The 17,748-nt window shown below is 37.3% G+C and overlaps 1 protein-coding gene across 2 annotated transcripts in view; it reads right to left on the bottom strand.

Annotated features, from left to right (window-relative positions):
* Nucleotides 1-17,748, bottom strand: part of RPS6KA6 (ribosomal protein S6 kinase, 90kDa, polypeptide 6) — a 154,761-nt gene that overhangs the window by 112,476 nt on the left and 24,537 nt on the right. The window contains exon 2 of one of the 2 annotated variants that reach the window (XM_008585631.1): nucleotides 9,119-9,178. In XM_008585631.1, the coding sequence (XP_008583853.1) occupies nucleotides 9,119-9,178 (60 nt within the window). Of the gene's footprint in view, nucleotides 1-9,118; nucleotides 9,179-17,748 lie in introns of those variants that run through there. The other variant, XM_008585690.1, reaches the window with a different exon arrangement.

Here is a 17,748-nt window from a genome sequence, read left to right as displayed (position 1 = left end):
TAGCCAAGAGCTGGAACCAGCCCAGATGTCCATCATCAGATGAGTGGATAAGGAAACTGTGGTCTATCTACACAATGGAATACTACTCTGCTATAAAAAAATGAAGTACTACCATTCGCAACAACATGGATGGACTTAGAGAAAATTATATTAAGTGACACAAGTCAGGCACAGAAAGAGAAATACCTCAAGTTCTCACTTATTTGTCAAGCTAAAAATAAATAAATAAATAATAAACACAAACAAGTAAAGGGTGGGGAGGGAAGAAGACACAACAATCATAATTCCTTGAACTTGTTAAGACAAGTGAACAGACATGATGTGCAGGGGGAGGGGAGAGAGGGAGGGAGGAAAAGGAATGGGTAAAGTGTCACAAAAATCAACTACAATGCATATTGAAAACTTAAAAATTTTAAAAAGGAAATTAATTTGATATTTGCATGCTTTTAGAAAACTTTAGAGAGCTATTTCAAATAATTGTAGACAGCGTAAAATGATATAAGTAAATTTTAATGTTTTTGTGAAAATTTGAAGCCCTACTTTCTAACAGAGTATTTTGTTATTCATCTGTTATTTAGTGTATGAATTTGTTATCTGAACAAATAAATGTGCATATCCTTGTTATATTTACAAAATGAAAAAAAATTTAAAATTAGAAAAATAAAAATAAATTCAGAAGTATAAAAAAATAAAATCCTCTCAAAAAGATAATAAATACATAAATAAATTTTAAATACAAACATATGATTTAATGTGACATTGTGGGATTACATTAAAGTATGTTTCATTTGTACATACAATTGCAATATAATTTTTGTATACCAAAAGCAACAACAGATTTACTCTTAGGAAAAAAACAAATGGGTTGATAAGTACATTACCAGCTTATTTCAAGATAGATTGCTGCTACCCTCAAGCTTTTGGAATGGTGCAGAACCTGAAGAAAGTGAGGTGGAAGGAGGAGGGAGGGTTCCAGATGACAAAAATAGAAGATTGTAATTGTAAACATCAATAAACATAGCCTTTGGAAGGCCAAGAAATGTTACACAATAGACAAGAATGGGGTGGGGAGCAAATGAAATAAGAAAGATCAATATAGGAAATGGTGACACAGGAGGGTATCAGATACTTTGATGGTAAAAAAGACCGAGTGACATACAAACGATAAATAAGACCTCTGTAATAAAGAGCTATATATACATACATACATACAAACATACACACACACACAAACTACTCAATATTATGGTTAACTGAGTTTTTGCGACATACTAGGAATATATACTGGTCTTCAAAGCATGGAACATAACAAAAACATACTTTTTGGAAGTTTTCTCCAGTGGAAAGAACACTAGAAGAACAGTCAGTAGACTTTGTTTTGCTCTTCACAATGCCATGTATAAACTAAGCAGCCTTGGCCAAATTATAAACCACTCTCTACTTCGGTTTTCTCACATGACAAAGGGGTTTTGTTAAATGCGTGTCTACGGTCCCCTCCAGAACACAGTACACTATTTTTATGGTTAAGAAGGCAATTCAGGTCCCTGGCATGTTCAGGATCATCATTACAAGCACTGATCATAATGACATCAGTTTTTTAAAAAGTGTTCAGAGTAGGAAACAACTGTACCCCAGCTAGTTTCACCAAACCTAAGAAAATCTTCCAAATGAAAATGTTTGTTCAATGCCCCTTTTTCTCTTATTAAAATCCCCACAGGTCCATCCTTTAAAACTGTGATACACCTTTCAACTTTCAGCAGCAGTATCCTAAAAAGCTCCTAACGGGCTGAGCCCATGGCGCACTTGGGAGAGTGCGGCGCTGGGAGCGCAGTAGCGCTCCTGCTGTGGGTTCGGATCCTCTATAGGGATGACCAGTGCACTCACAGCGCTCACTGGCTGAGCGCAGTGCGGCTGGTCTCAAAAAGGACAAAATAATTAATTAATTAATTAATTAATTTAATTTAATTTAATAAAAAGCTCCTAACACGAAAATTTTACTAGATGAGAAAGACTACTTTTCCCAGTAAACAGTCACCATATAATATTGTTACAGTGTCCTAACAACTTAAGTATCTTGTCTTTCTTTCCCATTGGACTGCAAGCATCTTGAATGCAAATATTACCAAATTCATCTCTGTATTCCTAATGCTTAGCACAATAGCTGTTTGATCTTACAGTAGCAGAAAGCCAAAGAAATCCTGTTTTAGTCCGTTTTGTGTTGCTATAACAGAAATACCTGAAACTGGGTAATGTGTAAGGAAAAGAGGTTTATTTGGCTTACGATTCTGGGACAGCTGCATGTGACATGGGCCTCAGGCTGCTTCTACTCATGGTGGAAAGCGGCAGGCAGCCGGCGGGTACAAGCAGATCACATGGTGAGAAGAAGCAAGAGAGAGGATGCGAGAGAGAGAGAGAGAGAGAGCTCCAAACCTTCTTTCATTCAATAATGCATTCTACAATATTAACTAAGTAAGTTTGAGGCAGACATTGTGCAAGATGCCAGGGTAAAAAGGTAGGGAAGTTCCTTGATGTCATGAAGCTTATATTCTACAGAGTGAGAACTCACTCATTAATCCCCCCTCACCCAGGGAGAGCATTAATCCATTCATGAGGGATCCGCCCCATGACTCAATCAGTTTCCAACACTGCCACACTGCAGATCAAATTTCTGCATGAGTTTTGGAGGGGACAACACATCCAAACTCCATCAAATCCTCTCAATATTTTAAAAAGAAAAAGAAGCAAAACATAAAGATAGCTCTTGTCACAAGAAAAAAAGGGTAACTATGTGAGATGATGGATATGTTAATTAGCTTGACTACAGTAATCGTTTCACTACATATATCAAAGTATCACATTGTACACCTTATATGCAATAAAATAAAAGATTTAAAGGTAAAATTAAACAATAAGAAGCTTCAAAAATATTTTTAAATACCTTTTAAAAACCAGAAAAATATATGACCAGAATTGATTTTTTAAATATATAAAGGAAAAGGGAAATAGGAGATTCAACCTGGCCAAAGGAATTGTGTCAATTTTGAATATAACAAACTTTGTGATAGCATTTCTAAATTTAATAAAATTAGCACTTTTTCCTTTGAGTATGAGGAATACAAACTTTTTTCCAGATTATTCACGATCAGTATTTTTATTACATACACTGTGTTGTACTTGACACAAATAAAGGGCATAATGACCCCAGAATCTGTATTTTTTTTTTTTAAATGCTGATATTAACTAATGCTTTGTCATCAGCCTTTTTGAAAACATACATACGTTCCTAAGCAAACAACTACGTATATAATTAAATTATGGCTGGTTTGCCTTTAAGTAGACAGTAGTTTACAATGCCCTTAGCTGCACATAAGAAACACCTGTAGAAGAAATATTTATTTAATGCACTTGTTCGGGTCCCTCAGAGATTATGTTTAGTAGAACTAGGGTGGGGCTCAGGCATGTGTATTTTTTAAAACCTCTCCAGATGATTCTGATACATTGCCAGGATTGAAAACCACTATTTTGGTGCTTCTAAGACTTATAGATATAATTATAAAGATAAACACACAAATATATACACACCTGTACATATATGCATGCACACAGCTACTTATTCAGAGGTGTTTTATCATTTGTATGCCACTAGCTCTGTTTTACCATCAAAGTATCTGATACCCTCCTGTGTCACCATTTCCATTACTGGTCATCTTTATTTCATCTGCTCCCTGATCCATTCTTGTCTATTGTCTAACGTTTTTCAGCCTTCCCAAGGCTATGTTTGTTGGTGTTAACTATTATGGTGTTCTTTTTCTGTCATCTGGAACCCTCCCTCCTCCCTCCACCTCACTTTCTTCAAGTTCTGCACCATTCTAAAAGCTTGAGAGTAGCAGCAATCTAGCTCAAAATAATGTGTCAATGTACTTACTAGTGATTCATTTGGTTTTTCCTAAGAGTAAATCATCCTAGAAAAAACTTTCCTGTCCTGGTATAATAAAGTTGCCTGATATATAGCCTTATTTTCCACATATACACTCTCTTTTTAATTATTCACTCACTCAACAGATCAACAACATTCATTAAGCACATATTCAGACACTGGGGATACAGCAATAAAATGTATACTTGAGGATAGAGAATTTTGTCCGAAATATCATATCCTTTAAAGAAACAAAAAGATGCAAGTGTGCTATGGGCTAAATCATGTCCCTTAAAAATCAATATATTAAAATCCTAACCCCCAGATCTCAGAATATGACTGTATTTGGGGACAGGGCCTTTAAAAAGATAATTAAGATAAAATGAGGCCACATGGGTGGGCCATAATCCAATATGACTGGTACCCTTACAAGAAGAGTAAATTAAGACACATACATAGAAGGAAGATTATGTAAAGGCACAAGGAGAAAAGAACCATCTACAAGCTAAGGAGAGAGGCCTCAGAAAAACCAACCCTGCCAATGCCATGATCTCAGACTTACAGATTTTAGAATTGTGAGAAAATAAATTTCTGTTGTTTAAGCCACCCCAGTCTGTGGTACTTTATTAAGGTAGTTCTAGCAAACTTATTCATGGTGCCTAATCTTAGTTAATCTGTGAAAAGAAAGTTGCTACTCTAAAATAAAGATTTAATAACTTTCAAGTACGGACCACTGTTCTTTCCACAACAAATGACAAATCTGAAGCAAGGATGACTATAAGTTAGTTGGTGTTGTTGTCGTCGTCTTCAAACCCAAAGTAATTGTTGATATACGGAAAAACTATGAAAGCTCAACCACAACCAAAATAGTATGCTCTGACCTCTATAATCTGTGATCACCTTTTTAATCAAGGGGGCCAATATTGCTGTAACAGTGGAAAAACATACTGATAAAGTACAAAACTAACTGTCACATACACTACTGCTCCATTCATTTAACAGCTGATTTGTTTAGAAGAGAGGAATAACCTGTTAAAGAGAGAAAAAGAAAGTGCTTATGACAATCTATTAGCAATATACTGTAACTCTATTACAACAGTTCAACAGGACTGTGGAACTAACCTCCAGAAAACAAGTCAAAACAGAACAAGAGGGATTTTTGAAGCCTAAATTTGTCGAGTTTTATGTAATAATGCAACATCCATCTGTTCAAACATTTGCTTTATTCATGTAGGGTAGATAGGTCAGTTTGGTTAACAGATCAAAATGAAATTCTAAGAAGCACTTAGTTGTGAATTTGTTGAAACATGTGTATGTAGAAACCTGTAAGAACAGCTTGATATACCCTTCTCATGCAGTGAATAATCCAGGGTCATTGAAAACCAAGCCAATATCAGCATACTTTGAAAGAAGGCTAACAGTAATAATAACACAAATGTCAAAGTGCCACTAGGGTGAAACAGATACATCAAAGTGATGTACACACTAGAAGGTAACTGCAGAGTACTTAGGTTTGCAAACTTCTGTACTGATGATGGAAAACCACAGAAGGGTGGCAAACTAGTTCCCACTTGGGTTGTTTTATTCTGTTTACTGGGGTCAGCTCCTTAGTTCCCTCATCTATAAAATGGTAATAATACCTGTTCTATCCATTTCAAATCTCAGTTATGAGGCTCAACTGAGAACTTTGAAAACCACAAAACATCAGTAAAAATTGAAGTTACTGATCTTATTCTATTTATCTTTGCATACCTCATGATGCAGCATAAACTCCATCTTATAGTGACTGTCCAACAATTTTTAGGTGAACAATAATTGTCCATCTGGGAGTTTTACATATCTGTAGTACAAGGGTTCCAATTTTTTTAAAAGAAGGTAAATGAGCAGAAAGAAATAAACATCAGAATTGCAAGAGAAAAGAATAACTGAAACACAGCAAGCCTGAATGTCCACCAGAATAGAAAGACAAATAGAGGAAAGAAAAATCCACTATACAGGAAGCAGGCATCCTTAGCTTGAAATACACCCTTCTATGGCTCCACAAGAGTTTAACTAAGTAAAAAGCACTTGTGAAAGAGTTTCTAAAGAATTCTTGTAAGAGACATATGTCAATGAAAGTTTTTAAAATTAGAAATTTAGGGCTTAAAAATATCAGGACATCAGTTTGTTCTTTTTGAGTGTACATTTTCAGTTAAACGTAACATTTACGTTTCTGGGTAACAAAGATGTAATCAACTTACAGACTAAATATGTTGCTGACCTTGCGCTAATGGAATCAACAAAGAATCTAATTGTTAACTGAATCTTCTTTGAAATTCCTAAGATATTGGTAGCACTAAAATATGTACTTTATTTCAGAAAATAACAAATATTCCACACAAGCTTTAAAGGCAGATATAAAGAGATCATAAACTACTAAATATAAGAAACCTGATTATCTTGACAACATGTAAGAAATTAACTCATGTCAGCCATCTACTAAAGGAGAAGAATCATAACGTACTCTTCTAATTCTGATATTGCTGGAAGCAGCAGAGGATTGGGTGGTGAAAAGTGATATCAGGGCCAGCCCGGTGGCGCACTGGAGAGTGCGCCGCCTGGGAGCACTACAGCGCTCCCTCCGAGGATTCGGATCCCATGTGGAGACCAGTTCCCGCTCACTGGCTGAGCGCGGTGCAGGCGCAACACCAAGGGTTGCGATCCCGTTGCCGGTCCCCGGTACGGGCGCAACACCGAGGGTTGCGATCCTGTTACTGGTCAGTAAAAAAGACAAAAAGGAAAAAAAAATGATATCAGATATTTTTTATCAGTGATCTATTACTTAATCCTTATCAAATGTGAAGGATGTCTTGAAAACTGGAATAATGCCTCATGATAAATCTAGACATATTAAAATCATACTGACTATAATTCAATTTTGTTGGTCATATGGTAGATACATGTGGAGTGTGAGAAGGATTTATTTGTTTGTTTTTACTGAAGAAAAAAGATCAAATGACCATGAAAGTCTAAAGCAACAATAATTGAGATATAGTAGACTGGTTGAGTAAATTAGTCAATCACAAAACAACATCAAGCCACACAGGAAAAACCTAAGGTTCAAATTTAAAGAATGCTGTTTAAAGAATCTGAAGGAATGGATTGAAGGAGGGAAGGAGGGAAGGAAGGAATGAAGGAAAGAAAGAAAGAAAAGACCACAACAATAAGTTGAAGTTTCAGGAGAGAACAAACCTAAGGATGCTAGAGATGGGGGGGGGGCAGAGAGAGGGGTTTTGGGAAGTGATAGGTCGGGCAAAGGGCATAAAGAAATATCACAATTTGTAAAATGAATATGCTAATTATAAAAAAAAACTTAAAATAAAAAGAATCTATGCATCATAGAGCAGTCTATAATCCTACATTATTTTAAAACAAAATAAAAAATTTACCACCAAAAAAAAAAAAAACAAAGCTGCCAGCATCACATTGCAATGGGCAATCATAACCAAAAAATTCCTATGAAAACATGTAAAAAAGGACAAATTTACACAGTTAGTGTTTCTTATCACCCATTTAGTTTTACTAAGACAAATTGGGTATTATTTAACCATCACACACCAAAGCACATGGTTTTAAGTCCAGATAACTCAGGATGCATACTAAATCAAATCCCTAGAAATGACTCTAGGTCCCTTATACCCCAAAACTCCAGACTCCACCTTCTAGCCACTGAAGTTGACTGCATGAGGCAAATCATATTGGCATCTAGCATTGTATTTTTTACTTTCTTTCCACTAAAAACCATACCTCCTGACACAACTTCTATTAAAATTAGAAAGGTAAATATTTGAGAATCACCCTATGTATATGTCTGTGACTTTATGTTGGCCACAAGTATACATATACATACATATGCACATGCACACACACACACTTTCTTCCTTTCTCCTGTGGTGAGGGGCATAGTGCTTCCTTGTTAATTTATTAATGCTAAATTCTCCACTGCCTTTTGTAGATACTTATATGCCTTAACTTTTACAAACTAGCAACATAAATGTTACTATGTCTCTTAGTCTATATGATTTGCAGATAAATCTTTAGATGATTTAGATAGAAGTTTACATTATACTCACAATTAAAATGTTATTAAGTAAATTGCAAAAGCTAAAATGATAACATTGTATTTTTCATCTTGTCAGTCGGAACTGATAGTGTCCTTACATGATCACTATCTGCAGAGATAGTTACATGGAACATTTCAAAGGAGAGTCTTGGACAAAACCAATTTAAATTCCTGTGCTAGTTTCAATCTGAGATGAATCCACTTATGAACAAGTTTCATGGTGGGGGGGAAGACATCATGGTTGATTTTATCACAACTAAATAAGAAAAGGATAGTGTTCTTATTTTCAGCTTCTTTGGGTCTACACAATACATAGCCAATCTAATAGGAGGCACACCGTGTCATAAGTCTTGATTCTGCTACTTGCTGGTTTTACCACCTAGTATAAATCACAGCCTCTCCAGGTATCAGTAGACTAATCTACATAATGGAGGTATTATAAAATATGCTGTCTGCATCTCCTTCCAGCTTAAAAAAAATTATAACTCTATGAAAATATCTATATAAATGACAACAATAAAATAACAACATACATGGAGAGGCCTACATTAGTCAGACCCTCCCTAAAATCTTAAGAACACTCTTCTATAAAACTAGATCATGTAAAATGAGAATCTAGTATATAGCCCTTGCATAGAATGGCCTAATGGCTAAGCAGTCTTTAAAACTAGTTAGAAACTTCTGAAATAATTTAGATGTAATCCTTTCTAAAAGCCAGGAAATAGATTTTAAATGATTTTGGGTTATCCCTTTACTTCAATATTTCTAAGTTTGATCTCAGAGGATTCTATATTTAAGTAACCCAGTTACTCATATACTGGCAAGATTTCATCCATTACACTTAAAATGGGTGAATTTTATGGGTTATAACTTGTATCTCAATAAAGCTCTTAAAAAAAAAAAAAAAACTTCATGCCTAAGAATTTCTCACAGAAAAACCTGCCACATTTTTAATTGCAGTTGATTTATTAACAATTGCATTTTCTTATTACCAACTTACCTGAGTAAGTTTCTTTAACTGACAGAAGCTTTTGTCCTTTTCCATTATTCTTTCTTTATATGCTAAAAATTTAGCTTAATTAATCAACATGAGTACTTACATGGCAAGAATATGTTTCTCCCTCTTCCATTGGCTCATCAACCATTTTAAGACCATTTACCTGAAAAACATTGATCAAAAATTGAAGTTCAGTAGTATTAAAACAAGAGTAAAAACTAAGAAAAATAAAACCCTAGGCATTTATTTCCTTTCACAAGCTAACAAGATCTACATTTACTGAAAAACAAAAGGCCAAAGGACACATAGAAGATATTTAGAAAAAAAAAAAAAAAACACTATTAATATGGTTCCCAGGTTATCCTTGGGAATCCCTGATTTCCAGAGCTTTAATATTTCATTTTATATTATCTAGTTTTGCAATGACAAATGACCATATACTAAGTATATGACCTATGTATTTTCTTTAAGATTATCTCCAACCAAATATTTGTGACAGAAAAAAAAAAGGTCACAGAAAAAATCTACCATGGGAATATATTCAAAGCAAATTAGTATGGGAAGAGTTTTTCATAAGTGCACTGTTGTGAATTCCTCTCCTTTCATTCAGTTCAATTAAACTTCGTGAGATACTACAAAGAAGGAAAACTAAACTATAGGAGAGAGATATAAGTGGCCATGGAAACAAAATTATGTCAACATACAAAGCTCAGTGGGTAATAGTACTTACTCTTCACCCACTACTTCAAGAAAAAGTAAATGTAGAGGACTTAGATCAAGGGTCTACAAATTATGACTGAAGGGTCAAATCTGGTCTGCTACTTGATTCTGTATAAAATTTTACTGGAACACATCCACACTGATTTGTTTCCATATTACCTATGGCTGCTTTCACACTATAACAGCAGAGTTGATTAGTTTTGACAAAGACCCTTTGTCTGCAAAGCCTAAAATATTTACTAATTTTGCTCTTTACAGAAAAAGTCTGCAAACCATTGATCTAAAATGTTTGAAAAGCAGCAGCAAGATGGCCTAGAGAAAAAAACAGAATTTTACCACTGCACATTTGTAAACGACCACAGAAAGGTGAAAAAAAAAAAAAAGGAAAAAAAAGATTAAATTGAGCTTCTGGTGACAACCAAGATGGAATAAGATCACTAAGCCTATGTCTCCCTTGATTATAAACTAAAAACCCAGGCAAAATACAAAAAGAAACTGCTGCCTGGTCAACTCACTTGGTTAGAGGATGGTGCTGATAACACCAAGGTCCAGGGTTTGATCCCTGTACTGGCCAGCCATCAAAATAAAATAAAATAAAATAAAATGATAAAATAAAAAAATAAAATAAAATAAAAGTACTTGTACTGTCTTATGCTACCACAAAACAATGATGTAGTTAGTCTGTTTTACAGTTGGTTAGAGCATGGCATTATAACAGCAAGCAAGGTCTAAGGTTCGATTCCTGTACTGGTCAGCCACCACAATAAAATAAAATAAAATAAGATAAGATAAAATAAAATAAAAGTACTTGTACTGTCTTAACACTACCAAAAAACAATGGTGTAATGAGTCTGTTTTACAGTTGGGTAGAGGACAGTGTTATAACACCAAGGTCTAGCATTTGGTTTGATCCCTGTTACTGGCCAGCCATGAAAAAAAAGAAAAGAAAAGAAAAGAAACTACCTGTAGACTACAAAAACTAACAATAACAAATATATTAGGGAGGAAAATCAAAATCTGAAAAATAGTTCTGATGAGTTCCCTGGGCTTATTTTTCACCTTTATCTACTGAATTTGAACGGAGGAGAGACTGAGTCATGTAACTTCACAGTAAACGTGAAATAGAGCTCCCTACACCCTCATAACGTATGTTATCTGCTTCAGTAGAATTGCTTGCTTAACCTAAGTAACTCCATTTTGCCCCCATCTGACCTGCAGACTACCCCCCCCCTTCTGCATGAGAAACCACTGACCTTCTCATAGAAACAAAAAAACAATTGCATAGAAACAGGAGCCACACACATTGAATTATTACATGGGAATAGGAACCATACACAATGAAAACTTGTATGCTTGGTTGTTGGAACGGCTCGTTCTTGGCCTCTGTGACCTAGCTCCCTGGCTTGCTTTATGCACATGAACAAACCTGTGTGCCATTGGGATGTAGTTTTTGCCTTTAAAAACCCTACAAGACCTAAGCCCAATGCTGCTCTTCCCTGGTTGTACCTTGGGAGATGGACGCTGGTCAGCTGGAGTGAATAAACTGCCCTTTTCTGCACAAGTGGCATGTAAGTGTGTTGCTTGTGGGAGGATGCCTCACAACATTTTGGAGGACCCAGCAATATCATTTCTCTCATGAGTATATCCCTCCCTGCACTCATCTTCTAGGAGAAGATAGAGAAGCTGTTCCTCTTCTTTTCCCTGGAGGCAGACAGGGCACTTTATTCTCTCCTCAGATAGGTGAGATCTCAGTAAGGGACGGTGCACCAATGGTTGGACTTAGTGGGAGGCTGGATGCAGCATTAACTCCCCTAACTCCTTGGGCCCCCGAAACGTGGCTGGGCCCAGTGGTAATTTGGTTTTGAATCTGGGACTTTCAAGTCAATAGGAATTGTGTTTCCATGTTTCTTGTTCATCTTTGTCATTGTGATTGTTGTGTCTGTGGATATCTTAGAGTAATTTTGGACGTGGCCACTTGTCTGTCTTTTGTGTGTTGCCAGTTGTGTGTTTTTGTGTGTCATTAACTGTGGTCTTACATAACATATGGGACAAAAATCCTCCAAACAAGTCTATGGGACAACCCCCTTACATACAGGTTTGGATTGATATAATCTCTGACGAGCCATCATGACTAAAAAGGTGCCTTAAAAAAATGCCCCAAGATGAATGGAAATAGAACACCATCTGTGCTTTTAACTAAGCTTTCTCTTCCAGCTTCTCTGAAGAAGATCGCCTCCCCCACCCTAACGCCTCCCGTACTCTCTGATGCCTTTGAAGACCCAAGGTGGCTTTAAAAATTGAAAATAAGCTAAGAGTATTTCCTTTAATAATTTCTTCTCCCTTCACTGGAGAAGATTTAAAAATTTGGGAGAAGTTGATAAGTTAAACAGCAGTAGTTCATAAGAGCAGTGATTTAAACTCTGAATATACTGTAACCAAAGAAAAGTATTTGAAAAACTGTTGTAGGACTGCTAGATTAGTGCCAGAATGTCGTTTGTTACTTTATGTCATGCTGACCTTATTTAAACACAGGTTTGTTTGCATTCTTTCCACTCATGGAGAAAATGGGAAAATCATTACTTTTAAGTTGGATGAAAGCATTAACTGACAAAACACCTCAGAAAAATATGAATTAGGCAGCTAAGAAAGCATACTCTGTTCATTACTTTAAAATAAATACATAGCCTTATTAACTCCATAGTGCAACAGTTGTCAGAGTCAACATTAAAGAATTGCTCTGGCAACTTTGTTAAAAACCAGTTGACCAGAACTATGGGTGTATTTATGGACTTTCTTTGCCTGATTCCCATACTTGGAGCGGCACTGCCTCTCCCTGACATTCCTCCAATCCCCCCTCTCAGTCCCCGACCTGATCTTCCCCTCTGTGTACTCGGAGAGGCACTGCGTCTCCCTGCCTTCCTCCAACCCCCCCTCTCGCTCCAACAGGCTCCCTTGCCTCCCGGAACTTCATGGTTTACAATTGGAAAAATCAAGATCCTTCTTTCTCAGAAAAATCTCAAGGTCTCATCTCCCTCCTGGAGACGCTTTCTTTACCCACCAGCCTACATGGGATGATTGTCAGCAGCTCCTACAGACTCTCTTCACATCAGAAGAACGCAAGTGGATCCAGAGGGAGGCCCTGAAAACTGTTACTGGTCAAGATGCCTGACCCTCTGATGACACCGTTCACCTCAAATGCATGTTCCCCTCTAACAGACATGGGTAGGACCCAACCACGGACCAAAGTAATGGGGCTCTCGACCTGTATTGCCAGAACCTCCTTAGGGGACTCCGCACAGCAGCCCGGAAGCCCACTAACCTATCAAAAGTAAGTGAAACTATTCAAGGACCAAACAAAACCCCCGCCGCTTTCCTGGAATGCCTTATGGAGGCTTACAGGACCTACACTCCTGTGGACCCTGAGACCCCAGAAAACTGGTGGGTCATAAATATTGCCTTTGTTACCCAGTCAGCCCCAGACATTAGGAGAACGCTTCAAAGACAGGAGGGATTTAAAGGGAAATTGTTATCTGAGCTGGTTGAAATTGCCCAGAGGGTCTTTAACAACAGAGATAGTCCAGAAGAGAAACAAACCAAAAAGCTAGATCTTAAGGATGCTTTCTTCAGCCTCCCACTGGCAGAAGTAAGCCAACCTCTCTTTGCCTTTGAACCTTATTTGATGAAGCCCTTCAGCCTGTTTGTTACCAAGATGTGAGGCATTGCCAAGGGGGTGCTCACCCAAGCCCTGGGATCATGGAAGAGGCCTATCATCTACCTCTCCAAGAAGTTGAACAGTGTAGCCACAGGATTGCTAGCCTGTCTCCAAGCCATAATGGCAACTGCTTTACGGTAAAAGAGGCCAACAAGACATATGCTTAGTGGCCCCTCACTCTGTACAGACTCTCTTACAAAGTGCACCTGAACATTGGCTTACCAACTCCTGCTTCACCCAGTATCGGGCTTTACTTCTAGATCAGCCCCTAAAAACCACAGCTCTAAATTCAGCTGCCCTCCTCCCAGATGACAACCCAACCAAGCCTGTCCATGACTGCCTCAAAACAATCAAGACTCTCCAAGGCCTCCGGCTGGACCTGACTGATATGCCCTGGACAGAGCCTAATGAAATGCTGTTCACTGATGGAAGCAGATTCATCTCCAATGGAATCAGGTATGCCAGGACAGCCATAGTAACTTTAGATGGGGTCATTTGGGCTCAAACCTTAAATCAAAGAACATCTGCTTAAAAGGTTGAACTCATAGCCCTAACACAGGCTTTAAAGTATGGACTAGATTAAACTGTTAACATATATACTGACAACAGATATGCTTTTGCCACTGCCCATATTCACGGGGCCTTATACAAACAGAGAGGACTATTAACATCAGAAAATAAATAAATAAATAAATAAATAAAGCAAAAAATACTAGCCCTCCTTAAGGCCATATGGTATCCAAAAAGAGTGGCCATCATACATTGTCTGGGGCACCAAAAAGATAACTCATCTGAGACCCAAGGCAATGCTGCTACAGATTTGACTGCCAAAGAGGCCACATTAAAACCAGTGGGACCATTTGACTCTTTAATAGTTGTTCTGGCACCTCAATTGCTACCAACCCCCCCATTATACTAAAAAAAGAAGTAAAACATGCTAAATCTTAAAAGCCTCCAACAATGCCATGAATTAGAAAATTTTGCCAGACCACAGGATTTATTTGCCACAGGCTCTAGGCAGATTGCTGATTAAACAGATATATCAAGGAACACACCTTAGATCCACAAAATTAACTGAACTTTTTAAAAACATATTATTACATCCAAGATCTTGACAAAATAACAAAAGACAATGTTATCAGCTATGAAATTTGTTCACAAGTAAATCCAGGGCCAAAATCAAGGCTGCCCATTGGAACCAGAACGCAAGGAACCAACCCTGGCGAACACTGGGAAATTGACTTCGCTGAGGTAAAGCCTGGACAATATGGGTATTGCTACCTTTTGGTGTTCATAGACACTTTTTCTAAATGGGCAGAAGCCTTTCCTACCAAAACTGAAACCTCTCAGATAACACTAAAAATTGTTACGAGAAATTGTCCCCAGATTTGGCCTACCTGTAACCTCGGCGTCTGACAATGTCCCGGCTTTCACAGCCCAAATTTCCCAATTATTAGCTAAAACATTAAAAATAAATTGGAATTTACATTGTATTTATAGGCCACAAAGTTCAGGACAGGTAGAACGAATGAATCAGGCTTTAAAAGAAACACTTACCAAATTAAACTAGAGACTGGCGAGAACTGGGTGAGCCTCCTTCCCTTTGCCCTACTAATGGCTAAATGTACCCCCTACATACAAGGAATTACACCCTCTCTGTTGCCCCACCTCAGAGATGATAAACTTGCTGAAATCACTAACCATAACCTTCTTCAGTCTATGCCAGATTCACCCCTTGGTCAGAGAGGTCTACCCACCAACAAAAGCAATTGGTCATTTCTGCAAAAAGGCCTCCTGGAATTTGAGAGGGGTTACATTGAATCTATCAATCAATTTTGGAAGAATGACATCTTAACAATACTGTCTTCTAGTCCATGAACATGAAAAGTCTCTGCATTTATTTACATTGTCTTTAATTTCTATTAGCAGTATTTTGTAGTTTTCAACAGACAAGTCTTGCATGCTTTTGTTAAATTTGTTCCTAAACACTTTATTCTCTTCAATGCTACTGTGAATGAAATTGTTAAGTTCATTTTCAGACTGTTCATTGCTAGTATGTAGAAGAACAATTGCTTTTTTTTATTTTAATTTCAGGTCCTCAAACTTGCCAAACATGTTTAGTTCTAGTAGCTTTTTGTATGGATTCCTCAGTATTTTCTACACACAGGACCATACCATCTATGGATAAAGACAGTTTTACTTGTTCCTTTCCAATCTGGACTTCCTTCTTTGTCATGAGCAGACTGGCTAGCATACAGTGCTGCATAAAAATGACAAAAATGGGCATGCTTGCCTTATTCCTCAGTTTATGGGAAAAGCACCAAGTTTTTCACCATTAAGTATGATGTTAGCTGTGGGCTTTTTGTAGATGCACTTTATTAGATTAAGAAAGGTGCTTTCTATTCCTAGTTTATTGAGAGTTTTTCAAATTAACTAATAATTTTAAAATGTAAAGTGCTTTGATAAAAAGATTTACACCAAGTGGTCAATCTGACAATGTTGTAAAAAGTTAACTTTGCTGTGGTCATTGTGTCCTACACAGAGGCTGGACCTTTCTAAATGCACAGCAGCAGGTGCACCCATATATAATCCACACAATCAGACTAACAAGGTGGATTATATACAGCTCTAGGAAAACCTGCTGTTTCTGTATCAACCATTCAGGTGTTATTAGAGACAGCCTTGCATTAGTCAGAAAATACATTAAAGAAAGAAAAAAGTCATACAGTAATAATAAAAATTGGTTTAAAAATCTTTTTCCTGGTCACCTTAGTTAACGACTATTGGACCCTGCCGAATTTCCTACCTCACTAGCTACATTCAAAAACGAGTACAATCAGTCAAACTCCTTGTCTTACGTACTAAGTACAACAAATTAAATACCAATGAATCAATGATTTGATTCCTTCCTAAAGAGGAGTTGGGAATGAAATAGAGCTCCCTACACCCTCATAACATATGCTATCTGCTTTGGTAGAATTGCTTGCTTAACCTAAGTAACTCCATTTTGCCCCCATCTGACCTGCAGACTACCTCCCCCCCTTCTGCATGAGAAACCGCTGACCTTCTCATAGAAACAAAAAACAACTGCATAGAAACAGGAGCCATATACAGTGAATTATTACACGGGAATAGGAACCATACATAATGAAAACTTGTATGCTTGGTTGCTCGAACAGCTCACTCTTGGCCTCTGTGACCTAGCTCCCTGGCTTGCTTTGTGCACCTGGACAAACCCATGTGCCATCAGGATGTAATTTTTGCCTTAAAAACCCTACAAAACCTAAGCCCAATGCTGCTCTTCATTGGTTGCACCTTGGGAGATGGACGCTGGCCAGCTGGAGTGAATAAACTGCCCTTTTCTGCACGAGTGGCGTGTAAGTGCATTTCTTGTGGGAGGGTGCCTCACAGCACGTGAACAAAAATTCCAAGAGAAATCACACTTTCTGGATAGACCAGGAAAAGATTTTAGAACACAAATTTTCTTTTTTGTCCCCCCACATTTCCTTTTTGACTCCCAGTCCTACTCCAAGACAAACCTTGTCAAGAGAAAACCTACCTCTCTGGCCAGAGGAAGCAGGAAAAGAGGACCCTATGATAACAAAAGTGTGAGGGGGGTAATCCCTGTTATTTTTTTTTTCACTCTCTTCTTCACTTCACCCCAAGGGCAGCCCAAATAGTGCAAAGCTATGTGACAGCATAAAATGTTAAGACTGAGAGAAAATTCTATTTTGACAGAGGAACAGGATAAAGGGCCTCTGGGAACTGGTGAATGTGGAAGAAATCAGAGAGGATAGAATTAGAGAAAGAGATCCCCTAATTCTGTGTATGAGTAAACACAACTCCTGGTCTCAACAGCAAACTGCATGTGTGCAGAATAGAACCAAGGAAGCATAAAAAAGGCTTTTGTAACTGAACTGTGATATCAACAAGTCTCAGACTAACAAATAAATTAGCACATGCACTGAGTGGCACATGCAGAATGCTAACCCAAATGCTGTGAAAACTGAAATAACATTGGAACCATTATCCAGAGAGGGCAAGACAGAACTTGGGAGTCTAAACCTAACTAGGTATATGAAACAAACATACAGAAAAAAATAATAATAATTAACAGATACCACTTCCAGGATGACTCCAATGTTGAAATGTCTGACAAGGACTTTAAAGCAGCTATTATAACTATGCTCTTTTGGATAAAAATAAACATGCCTGAATGGAATGATATAAAGTTCTCAGCAGATAAATAAAAACTATAAAAGAAAACCAAATGTAAATCATTCTAGAACTGAAAATCATAA

The sequence above is a fragment of the Galeopterus variegatus genome, unplaced genomic scaffold (genome assembly GCF_000696425.1).
Source record: "Galeopterus variegatus unplaced genomic scaffold, G_variegatus-3.0.2 Scaffold10, whole genome shotgun sequence".
Taxonomy (NCBI): Eukaryota; Metazoa; Chordata; class Mammalia; order Dermoptera; family Cynocephalidae; genus Galeopterus; species Galeopterus variegatus.
This window is presented reverse-complemented; position numbering and strand designations above follow the sequence as displayed.